The sequence below is a fragment of the Otolemur garnettii genome, unplaced genomic scaffold (genome assembly GCF_000181295.1).
Source record: "Otolemur garnettii isolate 467f Iridium unplaced genomic scaffold, OtoGar3 scaffold00022, whole genome shotgun sequence".
Lineage (NCBI taxonomy): Eukaryota > Metazoa > Chordata > Mammalia > Primates > Galagidae > Otolemur > Otolemur garnettii.
In genome coordinates, this window is record NW_003852417.1 from 11750117 (window position 1) to 11773324 (window position 23208).

Below are 23208 nucleotides of genomic sequence, written 5' to 3' on the forward strand. Positions count from 1 at the left end.
AGAAAACAGCCCACCAAAGGGGAAGCATTAGCAGTTAGTTCTACTCAAAAAGAAATCAACACAGAATTCTCTTGAGAAAAATGTTATCATGTTAAAACCAATATTAAGTTTAAATTACTTAAAAAAAAAAGAACAGAAAAGTGGCCCAGCTACCTGGAAGGCTGAGGTGGGAGGATTATTTCAGCCCAACAGTTTGAGACCATACTAAACAATATAGTGATATAGTGATATGTAACGCCCCCATCTAAAAAAAAAGGTTAAGTTTGTACTGAACTTTTACCTTGTCATTGTTTCCTATATTATAAATACATTATAGTAACTATTGACATTGTATTAGTAACCATAACTAATCTAAAGATGATATAAAGTGTCTGGAAGAATAAGCCTAGGTTATATGCAAATACTATGCCAGTTTATGTTAAGGAGGGATAGGTTCTTGGAACCAGCCCCCAGGGTAACTATAGTTAAGTAAGATGGGGGAAGAACAATGCTAAACATTGGTAAACAGATGAGAAATCAATGTGATTACCTTAACAATTTAATAAAAGTGGAAACCATACCAATGTCTGCCAAAGGTTAGCTACTGATTTTAATTTTTTTCTGTTATTACATATAAGGAAATTAAATCCAAGGGAAATTAAATGTGTAGCCTGAAGTCACCAATAAATTGAGTTATCTATTTAAGGGCTAAATATTACCTTGTGCATGATTATTTTTCTCTGAGCCGGTTCAGCCATATCAATCATCTTTTGAACCACGTAATTGGCATACTGGTCCTTCATCATGGTGTATAAGGCACTGTGAGGACCATCATTCTGACAGCAAACTTCATCAATCAGTAAAGCTCTCTCAGCACGGGAGGCATGAGTAACACACTTTTCTACTACATTGCTAAAATTTAAAGTTGTTAAACAAAATTTTGTTAATTTATTTGCACCAAAATTTCCTTGACTTTTCAAAGTATCTACTCCAATGATTTAGTAAACAGAAGAAGAGTCAAGATAGGATTCTTTTGTTTTATGACTGCTGTTAAATCAGAAATTGGTATCATAGGACAAAACTCTAATTAAAAAAAGGAAACTGGGTCATCAGTAAGTTCTGAGACTTTCAAGAACTTGTACTAAATAAATGTGCATTTCCTCACAGGTGTTGGAGACAAATGATTTTTTAAATACAGAATTCAAAAACAGAACATATATTTCAGCAAAACAAATTCATTATGTAGATTTTAAAAAAGTAAAAATCATCTATATGAGCTAAAAAAACACCACCAAAAAAGATTACCGTTAAATGATACATTCTAAATGTACTTCTATGCTTACTAATAAAAGCCAAGAAATTTAAAGAACTAACCCCTGGAATTAGAAAATACAGCAATACCTGGCAAATTTGTGTTGACTCAGGGCTAAGACCTTTCCTCTGATTTCAGAAACAATTTTACTCTTGTCTTCGGGTCGACCATGTTCCAGTACATGCTGAATAACATAATTGCCATACTGATCCTAAGGACAAATATTTAAAAATTACTTCATCTTAAGTCATTCCTTAAGAATGATTACTCTTTAAAAAGATAATGAATTATTTTTGCCTAAACACCTGATATATAGTCAGAAGAATACAATAGGCTTTATTTCCCTATTTCTATATAATATTTAATAGTAAGTTTCTTTGAAAAATGATTAACAATTACCAAAAATATATAAATATTTCAAGTTATTAGGTAATTTATACCTGTACCAACTGCTCTGTATGTTGGTGGAGTTCTTCTAAGATAGGTAAGGTCTGTTCTGCAGTACAATGTTCTAGGATGCGCTGAATTACTCTGCAGCCATAGGGATGAGTTGAAAGCACAAATACCTTAAGACAATTTAAAAAAATTAGAATTTGTATTCTCTGACATTTTTTTCAATAGTTCTATAACGCAGATAGGTTTTGACAACACCTAGAATTAGTTTAAAATAGAAAGGTGATGGATTCACATTCAATATGAGCACCATGGTAGCTAAGACTGGCATGTGGGGAGGAAGGAGCACTCACAATTTAGGAGCTAAAAGAATTTAAAAGGAACCTAACCAGAAGATTGAGGGTACATAATAATGGGAATAAATGGGTGACAAGAGGTAAGGTAGTTTAACATATAATTAAATGTCATTAATTACTACATATTAATCATTAATTACTATGTATTTCCTGTGTTATTATATAGCAGTGATTTTTAACCAGTGTGCTCTGGCACACTGGTGTGCCATGAAAGTTTTAAAAGATTAATTAAATTAAATTTGAAAGAAGTTCAAAGCACACTAAAATTATGAAGACATAATTTTCAATTACTCTTTTACTCTTTTTTTTGATCAATATAAATGTGCCATAGAAATTTAATAAGTGTGCTGTGAGATAAAAAAGATTGAAAAACACTGCTGTATAATTTTAAGTCTTCTTTCCTCTTCCACCCTCCCAGGAAATCTGGAAAACATTGCTAAGTTTATAATACTAAGAGCGATTACCTTTACTTCTTGAAATAATGTGATCATAACCTGTATGTCTATATTTTGCATGTTCAAAAAAAGGAAGCTATCTACTAACTCTATGTAAGAGGAAAAACTAAGGCACATTTACTATTTAGTCTTCAGTTTTTATATGCAAGTCCTATTATCTTATATTATCTTGTGACTTATTAAAACTGTGTTAACATAAAAAATTCTAAAATAATGTCCTAACAAATTAGAACCCCAAACTCAATCTTACTTGTCCTTTGAAAGCATCAATGATGAACTGCAGTGACTGTGGCTGAACACATTCAATACATTTTTGTACAACATGATTTCCATTCTGATCTTTCACACACTTGAGAACATGACCATCTAACTCCTTTACCATTTCACTCTGTAAAAGAGAAGATGCCATTTAAATAACTACCTCAATAAAAAAATTATACAAAAGTACTAAAAATTATTTTCCCTTTATATATATTTTAACATATAGAGGCTTAAGTTTTTTTCCCTTTAAGTATAATTCGCAGAAACTACTAAAGGTAGAAATTACGAAAACATATTTTGGAGGATTATAAAGTAAACAATACATGCTAAATTAACCTAATGGTGCTGAATATGCCATAGTTAGGCTGTCTTCACTGCTTCATCACTCACTAATCCTTAACAATTGGTAAACCAATACAACTAATTCAGATTTCTATGGTTTTGCCCTACGTAGCATCCCCTCCAAAGTAATTTTTTTTTAATGGCTGTGCAAGTCTATTAAGTGCACAGAAAAAAGATAAGGGATTAAGCACATCTGGTCTATGTGATTTTCACATAGCTTGTTATTATTCCTGTTAAGAAAAGAAATTATTGCTGTACGTTTTTGTTCTTTCTAATGCTCTTATACTGAAGAACGTACTAGCTGTTAACAATGACATGATAATCTGTGTGCCTAAAGAGAGCAATAAAAATGGCACTGTGCAGAAATGGAGCACACATATTCAGTCTAAAGTATTCACATTTAAGTGTCTTTTACCCCAAAGACACTCTTGATTACATTTTGTCATAGATGCAAAGGAATCCTATTAAGACACTGTGGCAGAGAAATCCTATGCTTTTAAGTAACCAGACTTGTTTCTCTTTCTTCATTGTTACATAATCTTCAATTACTCTAAAACTCAGGTCTTCTTTTTTTTTTTTTTTTTTTTGAGACAGAGCCTCAAGCTGTCCCCCTGGGTAGAGTGCCATGCCATTACAGCTCATAGCAACCTCCAACTCCTGGGCTCAAGCGAGTCTCCTGCCTCTGCCTCCCAAGTAGCTGGGACCACAGGCGCCTGCCACAACGCCCGGCTATTTTTTGGTTGCAGCCGTCATTGTTGTTTTGGCGGTCCGGGCTGGGGATTCGAACCCGCCACCTTAGGTGTACTTGGCTGGCGCCTTAGCCGGTTGAGCTATAGGCGCCGAGCCAGGTCTTCTTTTTGTTTTCTTTTTTGAGACAGAGAGTCTCACTTTGTCGCCCTTGGTAGAGTGCCATGGAGTCATAGCTCACAGCAACCTGAAATTCTTGGGCTCAAGTGGTTTTCTTGCCTCAGCCTCCGAAGTAGCTGGGACTACAGGTGCTGGCAACAACGCCCAGCTAATTTTAGACATGCGGTCTCGCTCTGGCTCTGGCTCAGGCTGGTCTTGAACCCGCGAGCTCAGGTAGTCCACCCACCTTGGTCTCCCAAGTGCTGGGATTACAGGCATGAAGCACCCTGCCCAGCCATTAAAACTCAGGATTTCCTCTGGAAGAATAATGTACATTCTTACAGATAATTAATGCTGTGATTAATGTGTACACATGCACACATACATACCCATCCATCCACCCACCCATTACTATTGTTTTTAATTCTAGAATTTATTTTTATTGTATGAGAGTTAAGTTGATCTATTTCCAACATTAACTGCCATTATCTTTTAAGAAATAATTATTTATTTTCTTCACTATTTTATGTTTTCTCTCTCTCTTTTTTTTTTTTGAGACAGAGTGTCCCTTTGTTGCCCTTGGTAGAGTGCTGTGACATCACAGCTCACAGCAACTTCCAGCTCTTGGGCTTAGATGATTCTCTTGCCTCAGCCTCCCGAGTAGCTGGGACTACAGGCACCTGCCACAACACTTGGCTATTTTTTTGTCGCAGTTTGGCAGGGCCGGGTTTGAACCTGCCACCCTTGGTCTATACTCACTGAGCCACAGGCACCGTCCTATGTTTTCATTATAATATATAAATCATGTATAAACAACATCTACTTTGGGATTATTAATTTCATATTTAAAATCTATTGATTCTTACATAAGAATCCCACTAGTGTTGCTTCATAGTATATTTTAAAAACTTGGTAGATCAGCATTTATTCTTACTTCCTAATCTCAATATTCTACTCTATTTAAAATTATTTTAAAAATTATTTTAATCAGTTACCAAAAAATAAAGTACACAAATATATGGTTGAAATTGCATTAATCCTGTATTAATTTTAGACTTTCTACCCAAGAATGTAGTATATTATTCTTAGGTTACTTTTCTGTGGAGTTAATTTCAAAAAAATTTACATATGTATATTTAGCTAGAATACAATAATGCTATTGGTGCTAAAATTTTTATTCCTTCTGTAATTTTTTATGTTACTTAATATTCCATAAAAATTTTATTCTTATAACAGAAACATTAGATACAATTCAAATAAACACCAGAAACAGTAAAATGCATTCTGATATTCTAGAACAGTAGCTCTCAACCTTCCTAATGCCGTGGCCCTTTAATATAGTTCCTGTGGGTCTCAACCTACAGGTTGAGAACTGCTATTCTAGAAAATCAAATAAGCAAGAGACAGCAAGACCAGCCATCTTTAGTACTTTGCTTAGCACATAGTAGCTACTGAAATATTTTCATTTAGAAATGATCTACCTTGTAACTTTTATTTAGTAATGTGCTATTTGAGACACATTTAAAAAATATTTTAGTCTAGTAGAAATATTTTGCTCATTTCAAGGTTATAAAATAAAGTAGTAATTTAAAAATGAAATAATACAAAAATTTGTCTTAACTTACAATTACCTGCTGGTCAGATGAAATAGACTCTAATGCTTTCTGAATAACACGGCAGCCATACATCTGCAAGGCTAAGGGTAGAACATGACCGCGAATACGAGTTGCCAGTGCTAACTTTTGATCCAAACTCCCAAACTGACAGAAAAGAATATAGTATTAATAAAAGTGACCATATTACTTTGTTAAACTTGAATGATATAGTGTTTGTAGTCCATTAAGTCTATTTTAAAAATAACACCTTTTGTAATTACGTAGGGAGCAGATATTAAGGAAAAAGCTAATTAAGACAGACCTGGAGACATTTCTAATAATAATTTAACTATTTTTTTGTTAAGTCATACTACCTAAAATTTCCTTGTTATTATACATGGGGAACAACCATCTTTAAAAGTAAACATCTTCATTCTTCATAAAAATCCTCATCTTTAATACATAAACTTCTAAGCCATATATTCAGACCAGTAAAAATCTCTCAATCTTCAAACTATGTTTGAAACTATAACTATAAACTGAAATTAAGCTAAATTACAAAATGAAACACATTCATAAATCCAAATAATAATTCATTAACTGGTTCACCTAAGACTTGTTATCAACAACTTAATTTTCAAATATTCATTAGGATTAGCATAAAGATTTTCATTTAAGGTAGGCTCATATCTTTAAAATTTTTTAGGGCCAGGAGCAGTGGTTCATGTCTTTAATCCTAGCACTCTGGGAGGCTGAGGTGAGTGGATTGAAAGAGCTCATGGGTTCAAGACGAGCCTGAGCAAGAGCGAGACCTGGTCTCTAAAAATACCGGGGTGTAGTGGTGGGTGCCTGTAGTTACAGCTACTTGGGAGGTTGAGCTTAAACTCTTCAGCCCAAGAGTTTAAGGTTGCTGTAAGATATGATGCCACAGCACTCTACTAAGAGTGACAAAATAAGACTCTGTCTCAAATTATAAAAAAAAAAAAAAAATTATTGGGATACAATATGTATACTCCATAAAAGTGTCATTTTAAATTTCTAAAGTATGTAATTCAGTAGCATTAACTACACTCACACTATTGTGCCACTATCATCACTATTTCCAAATCTCTCCCAGGGCCTCAAACAGAAATGCTATACCCATTAAACAATAACTTATTTTCCTCTTCCCCTAGACATAAATCTACTTTATGTCTCCATGAATTTTCTATTTCTAGATATTTCATATTGGTGGAACCTTATGTTTGTCCTTTTGTGGTTGACTCATTTCACTTTATGTTTTCAGGGTTCATCCATATATAGAATGTTATCAGAACTTCATTCCTTTTTTGGCTTGGTTGTGCCATTTATATTTTTGCCAGAAATGTACAAAGATTTTAACTTATTCACATACTCACCTACACAAGTTATTTTCCATTTATTTTATATTTCAAAAATTTTACTTTTTTTTTTTTTTTAAGACGTAGGATTTCTCTGTTATCCAGGCCACAGTGCAGTGGTACAATCATAACTCACTGTTGCCTCCAAATCCTGGGCTCAAGCCAAGCAATCCTACTGTCTCAGCCTCCCAAATAGCTAGGACTATACAGTCCCCACCACAAAGCCTGTTTTTTAGTTTATTAGAGGTGTTATCCAGTCTGGTTTTGAACTCCTGGCCTCAAGTGATCTTCTTGCCTTAGCCTCCCAAAGAGCTGGGATTATGGGTATGAGCCACCATGCTAGACATTTTCTTTTTGATTACAGCCATTCTATAGTACAAGTAAGTGGTATCTCACTGTGATGCTACATTTTTTTTTTTTTGGCTGGGGCTGGGTTTGAACCTGCCACCTTTGGCATATGGCGCCAGTACCCTACTCCTTTAAGCCACAGGCGCCACCCCGATGCTACTTTTCCATGGCGTATTGACTATCTGTATTATCTTTAATATCTATTCAAGTCCTCTGTCCATTTTTTAATTGGGTTATCTGTCTTTTTGCTGTTGAGTTTTAAGAGTTATTTATATATCTATATATAAAATCTTTATCAGGCAACATATATGCTTACCTCAAAAAACTTCTGTATAACATAGTTGCCAAAAACATCTGTCATTAATTGATAGGCTGCTTGTAGAATTTCATTAAAAACCATTTGTCGCTCAGCTGGAGTAGCTCTCTCTAACTTTTGCTGTATGAATCTATGGCAAAAAATTTAAATGCCATGACGGTAAGTTGAAAACAAGGTCTGCAAAATCTTAACTCTTAAGTATTACATTCCTCCTCCTACATATATACCCAAATAATTAATATGAAAGATAATAATTAACATTCTTTATACTATAGACAACAAGAAGGACAAAAGTTATAAAACATTACTATATAATACTTTATTTATTTATTTATATTTTTTTTGCAGTTTTGGCCAGGCTGGGTTTGAACCTACCACCTCCTGGGGCCGCCACCCCACTCTTTGAGTCACAGGCGCCGCCCCTCTTTGTAATACTTTAAACTTTACTAGTTAGACCCACACAAAACCTGGACATAAAGATGTTTATCTTTCTTAGGTTAGTTCAGTTATGGTGTAATAAATGAAAAAGAAAATTACAAAATTTTTGCTGGCTGTTCATTATTTTTCATAATACACAATAAATTACTAAATATCTACTTTCAGAACATAATAAAAGAAATAAAATTCACCCAACACAAATAAATTAAGCTAACTGCTATGAGTGATATGAAGTTCACTTGCTGCTTTTAAGCAATCTCCAACTATAGTCATGTACTGCATAACAGTGTTTTGATCAGTGATAAAAGGCATATAGTATGGTGGTTCCCTAAGATTAGTTGGAGCTGATAAAATCCTACTGATTAGCAATTTTAGTCAGTAACCAGGGACCAGTTTCATAGAAGACAATTTTTCCATAGACCTGGGGGTGGGGGGTGGGGAAGGGTGGGACAGGAGATGGAGCTTAGGCTATGATGCTGTGTGGCCAGGTTCCCAACAGGCCACAGACCAGTAACCATCTACAACCCAAGGATTGGGGACTATAGTTCTACTAGGGGTAAGATGTGGATATAGAAGATAATGATTTTCATTTGCCTAGGCCTAACTTTTTGTAGGCCGAGACAAATATGTCTTTGACTTAGTTCTTAACAAAAAGTTTAGAAACAGACAAAAGCCTAAAGAATACGGATATGAAGGAAGAAAATATTTTTGTGTAGCTATAATGTGTTTGTATTTTAAGTATTATCAAAGAATCAACAATTGAAATAAATTTTAAATTTTATGAAGTAAAAATGTTATGAGCTCTTCATCTAAACAAAGGTTAGAGTGAGCTAAGGCTAATTTATTATTAAAGGAAAAAATTTAGAAGAAGTTTAGTGTATCCTGAGGTGCAGTTTTATAAGTCTATAGTAATATCCACTAATGTCTTAGGCCCTTCAAATTCACTCATCACTCACTGACTCACCCAAAACCCATTTCCAGTCTGGTAAGTTCTCTATATGGTATGGGCTCTAAACAGGTGTACCCTTTATTTTATATATTGTATTTTTACTGAAATTTTCTATGTTTAGATATATAAACATTTACCATGATGTTCTAATATTCAGTACAGTAACATAATGTATATAGGTTTGTATAGCCTTGGAGGAATAGGCTACCGTAACATGAAGCCTTAGTATGTAGTAGGTTATTCCATCTAGGTTTGTGTACACTCTATAATGTTTGCAGGACAACACATTTCTTAGAACATATTCCTTTTGTTAAATGACACATGACTCTGTGTAAAGGGGGGAAATAAAATTTGTTTTCTGGTTTATCTTAAAACCACACACACAAAAAAATCTTAAATTTATTAATGGGTTAGTATTCTATTTTCCTATCTTGAGAATGCTAATTCACTTGTATCTCTCAAGCATTCTATCTAATGTAAAAAGGCACCAAATTTTCCTGTAGGAACGTGAAATTATTTTGCTCTAAGCCAAGTCACTCTAAATACTAACCTATAAGCAACGCAAAAGGATTTAACATCGCTATTGTTTTTAAGATAAACTCATCCGGAAACTCAAGTGTACAAATGTAATTCAGAGCCAATGTAATCAAAGTAAGTGGAAAAAGCAAGTAATGCTACATTTGTTATAAAAATATTCTCACAGAAGAAAACTGCAAAACCATAAAAATAGTAGAAAATATCACCTACCTAGAACCATGCTGGTCTTGAGAAAACTCAACTATGTGTCCAATCAAGTCTCTAAGTTGAAGGTTTGGGAAGCGGTTGTTTCTGAAATCTTCCAATAATCTACTGCGGCCAGAAGGCATAATATCAGATCTATTATACCGAAGCCGAGAAGGAGGAAAGAGCTGGCTGCTGGAGCTAAACAGACTGGAAGTGCTTGAAGCACTTCGGTATTTTGCTTCTGCTCCAGGTGCTGCAGAGATATATCGACCACTACCATTTGTCAGTCCTCCTACAATAAAGTAGCTGTGGTCAGCAAATATTTTTGAAAGTTGTTTCTCATAAAAGTTACTTAATCTATAAATTCAATCAATAAAGAAATATTCCCCCACTAATTCCTATTTGTTATGACAGGAGAATAAAATTGAAAAGGAAAAGAATCTCAAACACATGCTTAATGTATGTGGCCCTATGGAGAAAAAGAGACCAGAAAGCAAGAGAAATAAACCTGTTACTTGTTCTTTGGCAGCTTAGTCTAAAATGTAATTTTAAGATCTAATATCAATGAACTCAAAGCAACACCAGAATATAGAAACAACCAACAAAATCTCTAGTTACATTAACAAGCAAGTTTAGCTAGCAAACTGAGATTTTAAGCCATTTAAAGTTTGACTAAAATTTATTTGCAGTTAATGAAATAACATTGTGTCAAATCCATACTTTTGGGGAAAATATTAAAAGTGCATTAAGTCATATATACTTCTATGTAAAGACAAATCATTTCTTAGTTCATCCATTAGCTGAAGAAAAAAGACTCAAAATAGCAGATAAATCTAAGTTATACAATATTTTATAAAAATATTTTTAAAATTTTTTGAAAATACTCGCCATAAAAATGCTTTATTTTGCAGACAAGAAATAGTAGTAATAAACAGCAGTTATTAAATGAATAAAAAGTCTCTTTAACATATAATTTGAAATGAGGAAATTGGAGGGTAATCAATAGAAATAAAAATAAACATAATCAAGAAATTGTTTTTATTACAAATAACAGTTTAAAAGTACTTGACAGTGTCCTTTTAAAAAAGAAAAATGCATATACAATTATAAAATGCAGATTTTAGTAATTCAGAAAAACAAAAAGCACCAGCTGTATGCTATTAATTCTATGTGGAGTAGTGCTATTATATATAGTACAATCCAGGCCACAGGGTATAGCTGATCCCAAGGACACACTGTCAGTGCAAAGCTATTAAAGGCCAAAAAGAATTCCAAGGACAGGGAGCAGTCAGTATAAGTTAAAATCCTAGAGGGAAAACCGGGTTAGGGCATTCCTCTTTTATTCTCTGTCCCTACTGCCCTACCTTAATTTTTCTGCATTATATCCATCATACTATACATTTATTTATTTGAATCTCCAACTCCTTCTCCAGTGTGTCATAATACAGAGTGTCCATAAAATTCAGGTGCAATTTAGAATTTAAAACTACTTTAAATCACACACAAACTTTACGGACACCCTATATTACGTTTAATTACATGCATTAGATATCCAGCATCTATAATAACACCTAGCAGACAGTAAGTGGGCACATACAAATATTTACAGAATGACAACTAGAGGGCACATTTTATGTAGCATCAACTGCCTATGGCTTAGTCCGGAAAGATCTTGTAAAAAAGTGTAATTTAAAATGCCATCTTATACACCAAAATCACTAAAAGCAAATGCTTATTTGTTCCAGTTCCACATAACTATCTCAGCACCCATGCACAATGTTCAAAATGTCGAAGAGTTCAGTGTTTCAATTATATCTCATTACTACCAAATCTTCCACTCCCCATTTTTTTAATATAAGTTGCATAAACTGTTCATAACAGTAAATGCTCACTAGCCTATTTGATCCCTTAACAATACAATTCAGATGATTTCTACAACTACTACAATTGGGCAGTACTGTGTCCCACATTGCCACAGTGTTTTTCTCTAATATCCATGTCCTTTTTGTGGGGTAAGAGTTTTGCTTATCATTCCAATCAGTTTTTATACATCACCAATTATATTTTTCCTTTCAAAAGCCATTTGATGGTGCCACTTTATGATAAAAACCTATACTGCATCTGTTAGAGCGCATCCTCCAAAACCTTGAACCTAGTTTTTAAGTCATTATTTCAAACTGACTTCTCACACAGATTTCCTAGTAGTATCATCTTAAGTGCTGATCTTCTCTCCCTTATTCATTATAATTTCTATGCCACTGCTTATCACTACCTCAAACATAAGGCCTACTCTTATCCTTAATAGGTATAAAGATTTTCAACACCAAATTCAATATACATACTTACCCTAGGAAATGACCAAGCCCGTTTTATTTGGTACCTTCCAATATTTAGCGGGAGTTTCTTCCATCTAGATATTCTTTGCTTTTATTCTAGCAGCTCCCAATGCTAAACTGGTGTACCATCAGTGTAACAATCATCAAATAATACTGAACTGCTTTGAGTTTTAAAAATTACTGAAGACTTTTAGTTCTCGGAACTAAAACGAAGTTCCTAATTATCCAACCGAATAATTAATGTCATCCAGGACAGGATACCTTTCTACACAAAGTAAATAAGCAAAATAAAAGCCAGTATGTAATATAGATTTTAAATTTGTCTCAACACTGAAGCAGGTCATCCAAAACCTCTTTGAAGATTAAGAGACATTTTATGAAAAAGGCCTATACTCTTCAAAAATGTCAAAGTCAAAAATATTGACAACCAGTTCAAGAATAAAAAAATAGAGCTATGACAAACGAATGTAATACGTAGTTCTCAAATGGGCCTCAAATCAATCCATCTCTCTCCCTTTCTTATAAAGGACATCAGTGAAACAATTGACAACGACCGAATAGAGCTGGCTGACTTGCTAGTATATCAGTGTTAATTCTCTGATTTTGATAATTGTGGTTATATGAAATTCCTGACTTTCCAAAAAACATACAATGATGTATTTATGAATAAGGGACATCATGCCTGTAACTTCACTTCAAAATTTATGAGGAAAAAAAATAACTGTAGTTGGGTGGAGTGGCAAAAAGAAGAGAGAAAGGTTAAGGCCAATGTGGTAAAAAACACCTGACAAATCCGGTGAAGGAGATCCTTGATTTTTTTTAACTAGTTTTGCCATTTTCCCATTAAGTCATAAGTTATTCCAAAATTAGTTAAAAGTAAACAAGTTACCCATATTCATACTTCTGTTGGTGGCAGGCTAAAAGCAGGTATGTTCTGCAAAAAAATGCATTAAAGGGCTACAGGTCCTTTCATTTCATTGTTTGGTCCCCACTATAATTTACCACTTCTTAACCACTGCTTGATAGGAATATATTTAGGAAGTGTAGATAATACTATAATTTCACAGATGAAGTCACTATGGTCTAAAAGGGATGTGGATTATCACTCAGACTCTTAAGCCAGAGTTCATCATACAACAGTGCACCACCCTTAAATGCTGTTTACAAATGTATCTTTCACATTCACTCATGACAATAAGGGCAAACACCTTATAATTTTACTACTCAAAATAGTAAGATTTTATAAGTTTTCATTAATTTTTTAAAGATGTTCATTCTTTTAGAAACCTTCACTATTAAATATCAAAAGTCAAAAAGATAAAAGGTAGAGTCCTCCCTTGATATCTGTGGGGGACTGGTTCCAGAACTCTATAAGATAATAAAAATCTGTGTATGCTCAAGTGCTATAGTCATTGGCCCTTTTTATTAGTGGGTCCTGCATCCCAAGACTTTCTGTAGATGCCAAACTTGTGGATCAGGAGGGCAGACTGTATTGGGAAAAACACAGGAAGAAGAAAAACATAACTTAGACAACCAAAAATAAAGAAATCTGATTAGCTTTTACATTTCATTATTTCCTACCCTGGAATTTGGAATGATAGATAATCTATCAAATACAGATATACTTTAAAAATAGATACCTGAACCTTAGTCAAGACATAACTTTTTTTTTTTTTTTTTGAGACAGAGCCTCAAGCTGTCCCCCTGGGTAGAGTGCCGTGGCATCACAGCTTATAGCAACCTCCAACTCCTGGGCTCAAGCAAGTCTACTGCCTCAGTCTCCCAAGTAACTGGGACTATAGGCGCCCGCCACAATGCCAGGCTATTTTTTGGTTGCAGCCGTCATTGTTGTTTGGTGGGCCCGGGCTGGATTCGAACTCACCATCTTAGGTGTATGTGGCCGGCGCCTTAGCCACTTAAGCCACAGGTGTCGAGCCAAAACATAACTTTTCGATAATCTTTTTAAACAATCTACCTGAAGACTATTCTGATAGCAATGTCTGGAGGCTAATGAATTAGAATCAAGATAACTTAAGGCTTCACTTCCTAGGTTTTCAACTACTAATGAACAAATAAAAATGAAAATAAATGGATTTGAGGTCTGCTTGAGTTGGGAAACAAGAGGCCAGACAACACCGGGCAGCTAGTTAAGAGCCTGTTTCAGAAGGGAAGGTTCTGGAAATCTCACTACATAAGATGATAATGGAAGGTGACTAGTTAGTTGCAGCAGGCAAAGAATCAAAGGGATATGATGAGTAGCTGGGAAAAGTCTAAAATGAGGACAATTAAATCATAGCATTAACTTTACTTATTTCTAGTCCATAAAGAGGTCTACTTAATACTTTTGTTGAGTATTTTTTCTCAGATTACTTTTTTTTTTGAGACGGAGACTCAAGCTGTCCCTCTGGGTAGAGTGCTGTGGCATCACAGCTCACAGCAACCTCCAATTCCTGGGCTCAAGTGAGTCTCCTGCCTCAGCCTCCCACCAAGTAGCTGGGACCACAGGTGTCCACCACAACGCCCGGCTATTTTTTGGTTGTAGCCATCATTGTTGTTTGGTGGGCCCGGGCTGGATTCGAACCTGCCACCTTAGGTGTATGTGGCTGGCGCCTTAGCCGCTTGAGCCACAGGCACTGAGCCAGATTACTTTTTTAAAAAAGTATTCTAACACTCAAGAGTAGACTGTAATATCCATGGATAATATGACTTATTACTACATCTCTCTGTATGTTGCTTGGCTTTAATAGGAAAACCTAATGCTAAAAAGTGGGAGAAACACTTTATAGTAGTGCTTCTCAATATGCACACGAATCTTGGTTACATGTTTCTAAATACTCCTAGTTTATACTACATGCTTCACTCTGAAGGTCCATGGAATGTAGTAACTTACTACTTTGTTTAAAAAAAAAAAGGCAACCATCTTCAAGTCTAACTCAGCTTACTATCTGTATATTAACATGGCCTTCTAATCTTATACACAATTAAAAAAAGTATTCTTAAAATACTTTTAAAAATTTAAAATATTCAATATTTATTGACTATTCTGCACCGAACACTGTGATAGGCAAATTTTACATAAAATACTATACTGTGTTGAACCACGTCCTCTAAAAAGTCATTTCTGAAAATGCTATATATGCCAACCAGTTGAGGTTCTATTATGTGCTTTAAAGTTCTTCTAGCTTCTATCCAACTGGCTAAGATTGGGACCTAGAGCTGGGAAACAAGAGTTCAGATAATACAGGGTAGAATTATGTCCTGCAACAAAGCTATCTTCAAGTTTTTTTTTGTTTGTTTGTTTTCTGAGACAGAGCCTCAAGCTATCCCCCTCGGTAGAGTGCTGTGGCATCCCAGCTCACAGCAACCTCCAACTCCTGAGCTCAAGTGAGTCTCCTGCCTCAGCCTCCCAAGTAGCTAGGACCACAGGCGCCTGCCACAAGGCCCAGCTATTTTTTGGTTGCAGCCGTCATTGTTGTTTTGGCGGGCCCAGGCTGGCGCCTTAGCCACTTGAGCCACAGGTGCTGAGTCTATCTTCAAGTTCTAATCCCTTGTGTCTGTGAAAGTAAAGTTACTGGGAAAGAGGGATTTTGCAGATGTAATCAAGTAAACATGGGGCAGTCATACTAGATTAGGGTGGGTTCTAATCCAATGACTGATGTTCTTAGAAGAAAAAGAAAATCTAGATATAGAGACACACAGGAAGAATGCCAGGTGACAATGGAAGCATACACTAGAGTGATGCACCTACAAACCAAGGAAAATCCAGGACTGCCAGCAACCACCAGTAGAAAGAGGCAAGGAAAAACTTCCCCAGAGCCTTCAGAGCATGGTCCTGTTGACAGTTAAGATTTCAAACTTAGAACTTCAGAACTGTGAATGGAATCAATTTCTGTTTGAAACCATTAGTTGTAATAATTTGTTACAGTAGCCCTAGACCTAATAGTGTAAATGTCTTTTTTTAAATTGAAGTTATTAGTCATCTGCTATATGAAATACTTCATGTTACTTGTTTAAGCAATACAGTACATACACACAGTGAATGCTGAAATAAATATAATACAGGACAGAAATATTGTAACTGACTGAAGGTACAAGATAATATTTCTTTCCTGATTAATACATAAATGCTCAAACGTGGGTTTTTTCATTTTCTCTAAGGATTTAAAAGTTTTTGCATGTAAATACTGCATTTAAAGTAAAATCTTTGTGTCTCTCTACACTTGCAAGTGCTTGCACTATTATTTTATGACACATTATTGTAACAGTACTATATGAGCATGGTATCTATCCTCTTAATAATCTACCTCCATTTTACTTGTGAGACAACAGGCTTTGAGAATCTAAGTAATTTACTCAAGGAAGTATAGCTAATAATTAGACTGAACTTTTTTTTTTAACCACCATGCTTGAATAATTCACTCAAAGTTTTCACTTATACTCAGCTATGTTTCCTGGAGAACATTTAATGCCATAGGCCATTCTTAACTCTGAAAAATGATTGAAATTACATGAGGTATACTATATAAAAGTTCTCTATCATTAATAACTATATACAGTAACTGCCATATAAGGATGCAAAAAATTTGCTGGAGGAAGGACCAAGGCTACAATAATTTTAAAAGGAAGGACCAAGGCTACAATAATTTTAAAATTCAAAGTACCCCTAAAGGGTATAAAGGGATGATAAAGGTATAATCATCTTCTACATCATTTCAATAGCTAATATAAACAGCATTAACATGCTACTTTAAATTGGCAAATTTTATGACAAGACAAAGCCAACCTTAGATGCAAATTATAAATCAAGTATTCAAAAATACAAAAAAAATTGTTGTATATGTTTCCACTGCTTGTGATCACTAAAACCAACTTTAAAATCCTACCTTTTAGTCTATAGTGCTTAAACTTAAAAAAAGAAAAAGTTAAAGGGAGACTATTACCACAGAAGATATTTAATAATCTTCCCTCATCAAAAACTATTTAAACAGGCTACATTTTACATATGAACTGTATATAGTCTTCAGGCTAGTATCATATCATTCCCATCAATAAATCACCTTGCCAATTTCTATTATTCCATCCAAAGGGGGTAGTTTTTATTTATTTATTTTTGAGACACAGTCTTGAATGTCGCCCTTGGTAGGGTGCTATGGTGCCATAGCTCACACCAATCTCTTGGGCTTAAGCAATTCTCTTGCCTCAGCTTCCTGAGTACCTGGGACTACAGGTGCCCACCAAATGCCCAGCTATATTTTATTGCAGCTGTCGTTGTTTAGCTGGTCTGTGCTGGGCTTGAACCTGCCAGCCTTGGTGCATGTGGCTGGCGCCATAACTACTGCGCTACAGGTGCCAAACCTTGTTTGTTTTTTTTAATTTTTAATTGAGAGTCTCATTTTGATGTCCTTGGCATCAAAGTTGCTTTTAGTGATCACAAGCAGTAGAAACGTATACAACAGATATTTATTTTGTATTGGGATGCACTTGGTAGAGTGCCGTGGCATCACAGCACACAGCAACTTTAAATTCTTGGGCTCAAGTGATCCTACTGTCTCAGCCTCTCAAGTAGCTGGGACTACAGGTGCCTGTCACAATGCCCAGCTATTTCAGAGAGGGAGCCTCACTCTTGCTCAGGCTCGTCTTCAATTCCTGAGCTCAGGCAATCCACATGCCTATGCCTTCCAGAGTGCTAGGATTACAGGCATGAACCACTGCGCCTGGCTGAAAGAGGCTAGTTTTGAACGGTTCAAAAAATTATCTGAATTTTGTGTTTTTAGGAAGTGAAAACCACCTCTCCCTCTGTTATCAACAAACATGAGACCACTTTAAAAAACCTCCTCCTATCATGCCATTGCATTCTAGTCTGGGTAAGAGCAAGAACCTATTTTTTAAAAATCAAAGAAAAAACCCCCCTAAAACATACCCTCTTCCCTTTGAATAAAAAGTAGTAGGAAAAGCATCTACTAGCTGCCTAATATGAAACCATGGGTAGCACGTATTTCAATCAACCTTTTAGATTTGACCTAAATTCTTTCCTTGGTATGGTAGTAGTTAATAAACCATCAGGTTATATCTGTACTTCTTTTTAAATATTCTGGCAGAGATTTCATTGTCAGTTGTCCTCCCTAACTGGGGTGATGAAAAATTTTAAAAGAGTCATATTTTTCTCTTAAATCATGATTACTAAGAGGGCCTTACGAAATCTTGGATTTGCTTAATTATAAATAACACGGAGAATTTTTATCCTAGACAAACATTATGGAAACACTTATTTACTCTCATGATGTAATTGTTATGGTAGTAGGAAGAAGGCTGAATTGGGCAAGTACTGTGAAAGATGTACTTAATCCCCCCAAACAAAATTTCACACACACGCACAAAAATCCACAGCTGACTGTCAAAAACTTTGTATTTTTAAGAGTATGATCCTAATACAATGAACAGAGAACACACAGATTGGAACAGCCAAATAATGCTTTTTAATATAGAAATCTATGTAGATATAAAACATTCTTTTAAGAAAGCAGGTATCAAAAGCAAGTATCTAATGTATTCAACACTAATATAATGCCAGCAGACAAACTAATACACACCACACAAGAGAAAAACTTACTTTAATGCAAGCTGGGGGAAGGGAGGGGAGGAGAGATGATGGGAGGCTGGATTGGTGTGATCTCACTTAATGGGCACAATGTAAGTATATATGGCACACCTCCTGGGTCTGGGACACAACTACAACAGGGACCTTACCTAACAAACACCAAACACGGCAGGTAACCTCAAATTAAAGTTTGTACCCTCAAATTAATCAGAAATTAAAAAAAATTATTTTAATAAAGCAGCCAGTATCCTTAAGAATTTATGTATCAATAAAACACAAAGAACAAGCTGGAACAACTACCTGTAGTCCCGGATACTTAGGGGCGGGGGTAGATCATTTGAGGTCAGGAATTCAAGGCTGCAGTGTGTTATTATCAAGTCTGAGCATACCCATTGCACTTTAGCCTGAATAATAGTATAAGACCCTATCTCTTTAAAAAACAACCAAACACACACAAATAAAAACAGAAGGAAGGCAGGCACTCAAATTCAACTACCCAAACATTTCCTGAAATCTGAATATTTTTAAAGTTTTAACAAAAAAATTGGGCATTCTTGTTCCTAATCTGGTGGGAAAAATAAATTTGGACGTAATGAATATAATCCAGTCTGCAGTAAATCTGGAACCAAAACCCCCACAAATATAATAATTCCAATGAAGAGAATCAGTTTGATTTTATAAAAGATTATTGTTATATTATTTTTTGAGACAGAGTCACTTTGTCACCCCAGGTTGAGTGCATCAAAGCTCACAGCAACCTCAAAGTCTTGCCTCAGCCTCCCAAATAGCTGGGACTACACACAGGAGACCGCCATACTTGCTCAGGCTGGCCTTAACCAAACCACCATCTCGGCCTCTCAGCTGAGCCACCAGCCCAGCTTAAAACATAATCGTTAGGCTCAGCCCATGGCTCAAGCAGCTAAGGCGCCAGCCACATCCACCTGAGCTGGTAGGTTTGAATCCAGCCCGGGCCTGCCAAACAATGACAGCTGCAACCAAAAAATAGCTGGGTGCTGTAGCAGGCACCTGTAGTCCCAGCTACTTGGGAGGCAGAGGCAGGAGAATCGCTTGAGCCCAGGAGTTGGAGGTTGCTGTGAACTGTGATACCACAGCACTCTACCCAGGACGACAGCTTGAGGCTCTGTCTTAAAAAATAAATAAATAAATAATAATGCTTTAAAAAAATAAATAATAATTGTTAAATAAAGCATAGAAGACAACATTATTACAATCATATTGTAACTGCCATTTTTTTTCTTTTTTTTTGAGACAGAGCCTCAAGCTATCCCCGTGGGTAGACTGCCATGGCATCACGCTCACAGCAACCTCCAACTCCTGGGCTCAAGTGAGTCTCCTGCCTCAACCTCCCAAGTAGCTGGGACTACAGACGCCTGCCACAGTGCCCGGCCATTTTTTGGTTGCAGCCATCATTGTTGTTTGGCGGGCCCGGGCTGGGGATTTGAACCCACCATCTTAGGTGTATGTGGCTGGCGCCTTAGGCGCCTTAGCCGCTTGAGCCACAGGCGCCGAGCCGTAACTGCCATTTTTGTATTTACTACGAAAATACAAACTTAATGATAGTGGATAAAGATGATTTTATTTTCCAGTTCAGTCTGGCATGTAGGTATTTGATAATGGTTGAAGGAATTAATAAGCAAGAATTTTGATCACATGTAAAAGTTCTAAAAAGGAGACTAATCATTTAAAAGACAGCCACAAAACAGTAATTATAAATAAAAATTGCTACTTCAAAGCATTTTAAAACATCACATAAAGGCATCCTTACCTTAAGGATCAATTTTAATTTAAAAATTAAAGTTTTATCAATTGTAATTTAAAAATGAGTAATAAAATGTTTTAAGATTTTGAAATAAAGAACATTTAATTTGGGTTAAAGGTCAATTGTTAACAAGTGTTCAATCAGAAAGAAGCCAATACATTAACATTCAAATTCACTTTTCCCACTGAGTCACAACAGAGTAAAATTATATTTCACAAAAAGTTTAAGTTTTTTTTTTTTTTTTTGAGACAGAGTCTCCCTTTATCACCCTGGGTAGAGTGCCGTGGCATTACAGCGCACAGCAACCTCCATCTCCTGGGCTTAAGCAATTCTCTTGCCCCAGTCTCATGAGTAGCTGGGACCTGTACAGGCGCCTGCCACAACATCTAGCTATCTTTTGGTTGTAGTTGTCATTGTTTGGCAGGCCCAGGCTGCATTCGAACCTGCCAGCTCTGGTGTATGTGGCTGGCGCCCTCACCACCTGAGCTACAGACACCACCAAGTTTAAGATTTTAAACTTACCCCATTCCAGCAGTGATAGCCAATCACCCCCCACCAAAAAACAAAACAACAAACAATAAAACCCCTAAACTTAAGGAACAGGATCATTTTAATTTATTCAGACAGATATTAGAGACAAAAAGATCCTCTGAGAAACCATATGACAGAATAAGACAAACCTGGGTGAGAAATTTGTTATGCCTCTTACTAACTTTATTAACTATAAGTCACTTTCTTCTAGGTTGGATATTTAACACTTTGACTAGTGATGAGTCTTTTCCAAGTGACGAAAACCAAACGCGCCAACTGAGATGTGCAGCCATAGCAGCAATCTCAACTGTTACCATATAGAACAGGCATCCTCAAATTACAGGGGCCACATGCAGCCTGCCTAGGACATTTATCTGGCCTGCCAGGTATTTTTGCCGCTGCTACCTGTCCTGCTTAGCAGCTGACTCATCCGCGGGCCTGCAGTCCAGCCCTCCAACGGTCTGAGGAACAGTGAACTGGCCCCCTGTTTAAAAAGTCTGAGGACCCCTGAGAGAGTGCTACGGTTTGTTCTTTATGGTAAAAAGGAAACATTTGTAACAGTAAGAAATATGTTTGTATTTGCAAAATGAACAGCCTGTGGCCTCTTTCCCAACAAAGGGACATCTTGTATTGAAAGCCTAAAGGTGTCATGCGCACCAAATGAACATTTTGTTTGAATGCCTCGACAGTCAAAATCTTTTTTTTTTTTTTTTTTTGAGACAGAGCCTCAAGCTATCTCCCTGGGTAGAGTGCCGTGGCATTACAGCTCACAGCAACCTCCAACTCCTGGGCTCAAGCGAGTCTCCTGCCTCTCCCTCCCAAGTAACTGGGACCACAGGCGCCCACCACAACACCCGGCTATTTTTTGGTTGCAGCTGTCATTGTTGTTTGGCGGGGGATTTGAACCCGCCACCTTAGGTGTACATGGCTGGCGCCTTAGCTGGTTGAGCTATAGGTGCCAAGCCGACAGTCAAAATATTAACTGCTCCAGCCCAACTTACTGAAACCATCCTTTTTCTATACAGTGGACTGGCTCCTTGGTCACAAATCAGGTGACTAAATAGGTATATTTTTAGATACTCTATTCTGTTCCACTGGTTTATTTATCTATATTTGTGTCAATACCACAATTTTGGTTATTGTGCCTTTGTAAATATAGGTATCTAGCAGTGTTACATTGCATCCCCTTCGTGCTTTGAAGACTAACTTACGTTTGGCTTTTCCATTTACATTTTAAAATCAGCTTATTTTCTTTTAAAACCTGAAAATTTTTTATTTATAGTACTAAATTTATAGATCAACTAGTAGAAAGCTGGCATCTTCGTAATACTTAGGAGTCTTTGAGCCTACGTTCTTCCATTTACGTCCTCTTTGTCAGTATTTTATAGCTTGCAGTGTAAAAGATCTTGCCCTTTCCCACTGGATTTTTTCCTACGTTTTCTCACATAAGGAAACTATTGTATCAGAAAATATTCCCTACGTATATGATACAATTTTGCAATAGCATATTAAGAGTTAGGCTGCTCTCATTTTTAAGTGACTTGGCTAAAGCTGCAAATCTCTCATGAAGCATATGAGCCTATATTTCAAGAGCTATTTTTTGATCCTTAGTATACATCACAAGCATAGCACAATGATGTAAACTCCAGGCGAATTCTTGGTAGATTAAAACAATTTCTTAGGCTGGCCCACTCCTAGCACTTTGGGAGGCTTACTGGAGGACTGCTTGAGGCCAGGAGTATCAGATCAGCCCAATGCAAGAGAGCAAGATGCGCTTTTTTTTGTTTGTTTTTGAGACGGAGCCTCAATCTGTCCCCCTGGGTAGAGTGCCATGGCATCACGCTCACAGCAACCTCCAACTCCTGGGCTCAAGCGAATCTCCTGCCTCAGCCTCCCAAGTAGCTGGGAGTACAGGCATCCGCCATAACACCCGGCCATTTTTTGGGTGCAGCCATCATTGGTGTTTGGCGGGCCCGGGCTGGGGATTCGAACCCGCCACCTTAGGTGTACGTGGCTAGCGCCTTAGCTGCTTGAGCCACAGGTGCCGAGCCAAGATGCTCTCTCTTAAAAAAAATTAGTTGGCTTATGCTGTCATGCACCTGTACTGCCACCTACTCTGGTGGCTGAGGTGGGAGGATCGCTGGAGCCCAAAAGTTGGCGGCTGCAATGAGCTATGATGACATCATTGTGCTCCAGTCTGGGTGACAAGACCTAGACTGCCAATTAAAAGATATAAATGGTAAGTTAAAAAGTTAAATTTTTCCTTATTGC

The 23208-nt window shown here is 36.4% G+C and overlaps 1 protein-coding gene across 9 annotated transcripts in view; it reads right to left on the reverse strand.

Moving 5' to 3' along the window:
- Nucleotides 1-661: 661 nt before the first annotated feature.
- Nucleotides 662-23208, reverse strand: part of PUM2 (pumilio RNA binding family member 2) — a 97937-nt gene continuing 75390 nt past the window's right edge. For 5 of the 9 annotated variants that reach the window (XM_023511828.1, XM_023511833.1, XM_023511827.1 and 2 more), the window contains 7 exons: nt 9717-9984; nt 7583-7712; nt 5570-5704; nt 2746-2883; nt 1732-1857; nt 1381-1502; nt 662-891 (listed from right to left, as the gene is read on the reverse strand). In XM_023511828.1, coding sequence (XP_023367596.1) covers nt 681-891; nt 1381-1502; nt 1732-1857; nt 2746-2883; nt 5570-5704; nt 7583-7712; nt 9717-9984 — 1130 coding nt within the window. In that variant the 3' untranslated portion in view covers nt 662-680. The remainder of the gene's footprint in view (nt 892-1380; nt 1503-1731; nt 1858-2745; nt 2884-5569; nt 5705-7582; nt 7713-9716; nt 9985-23208) is intronic. The other 4 variants (XM_023511834.1, XM_023511830.1, XM_023511835.1 and 1 more) reach the window with 2 other exon arrangements.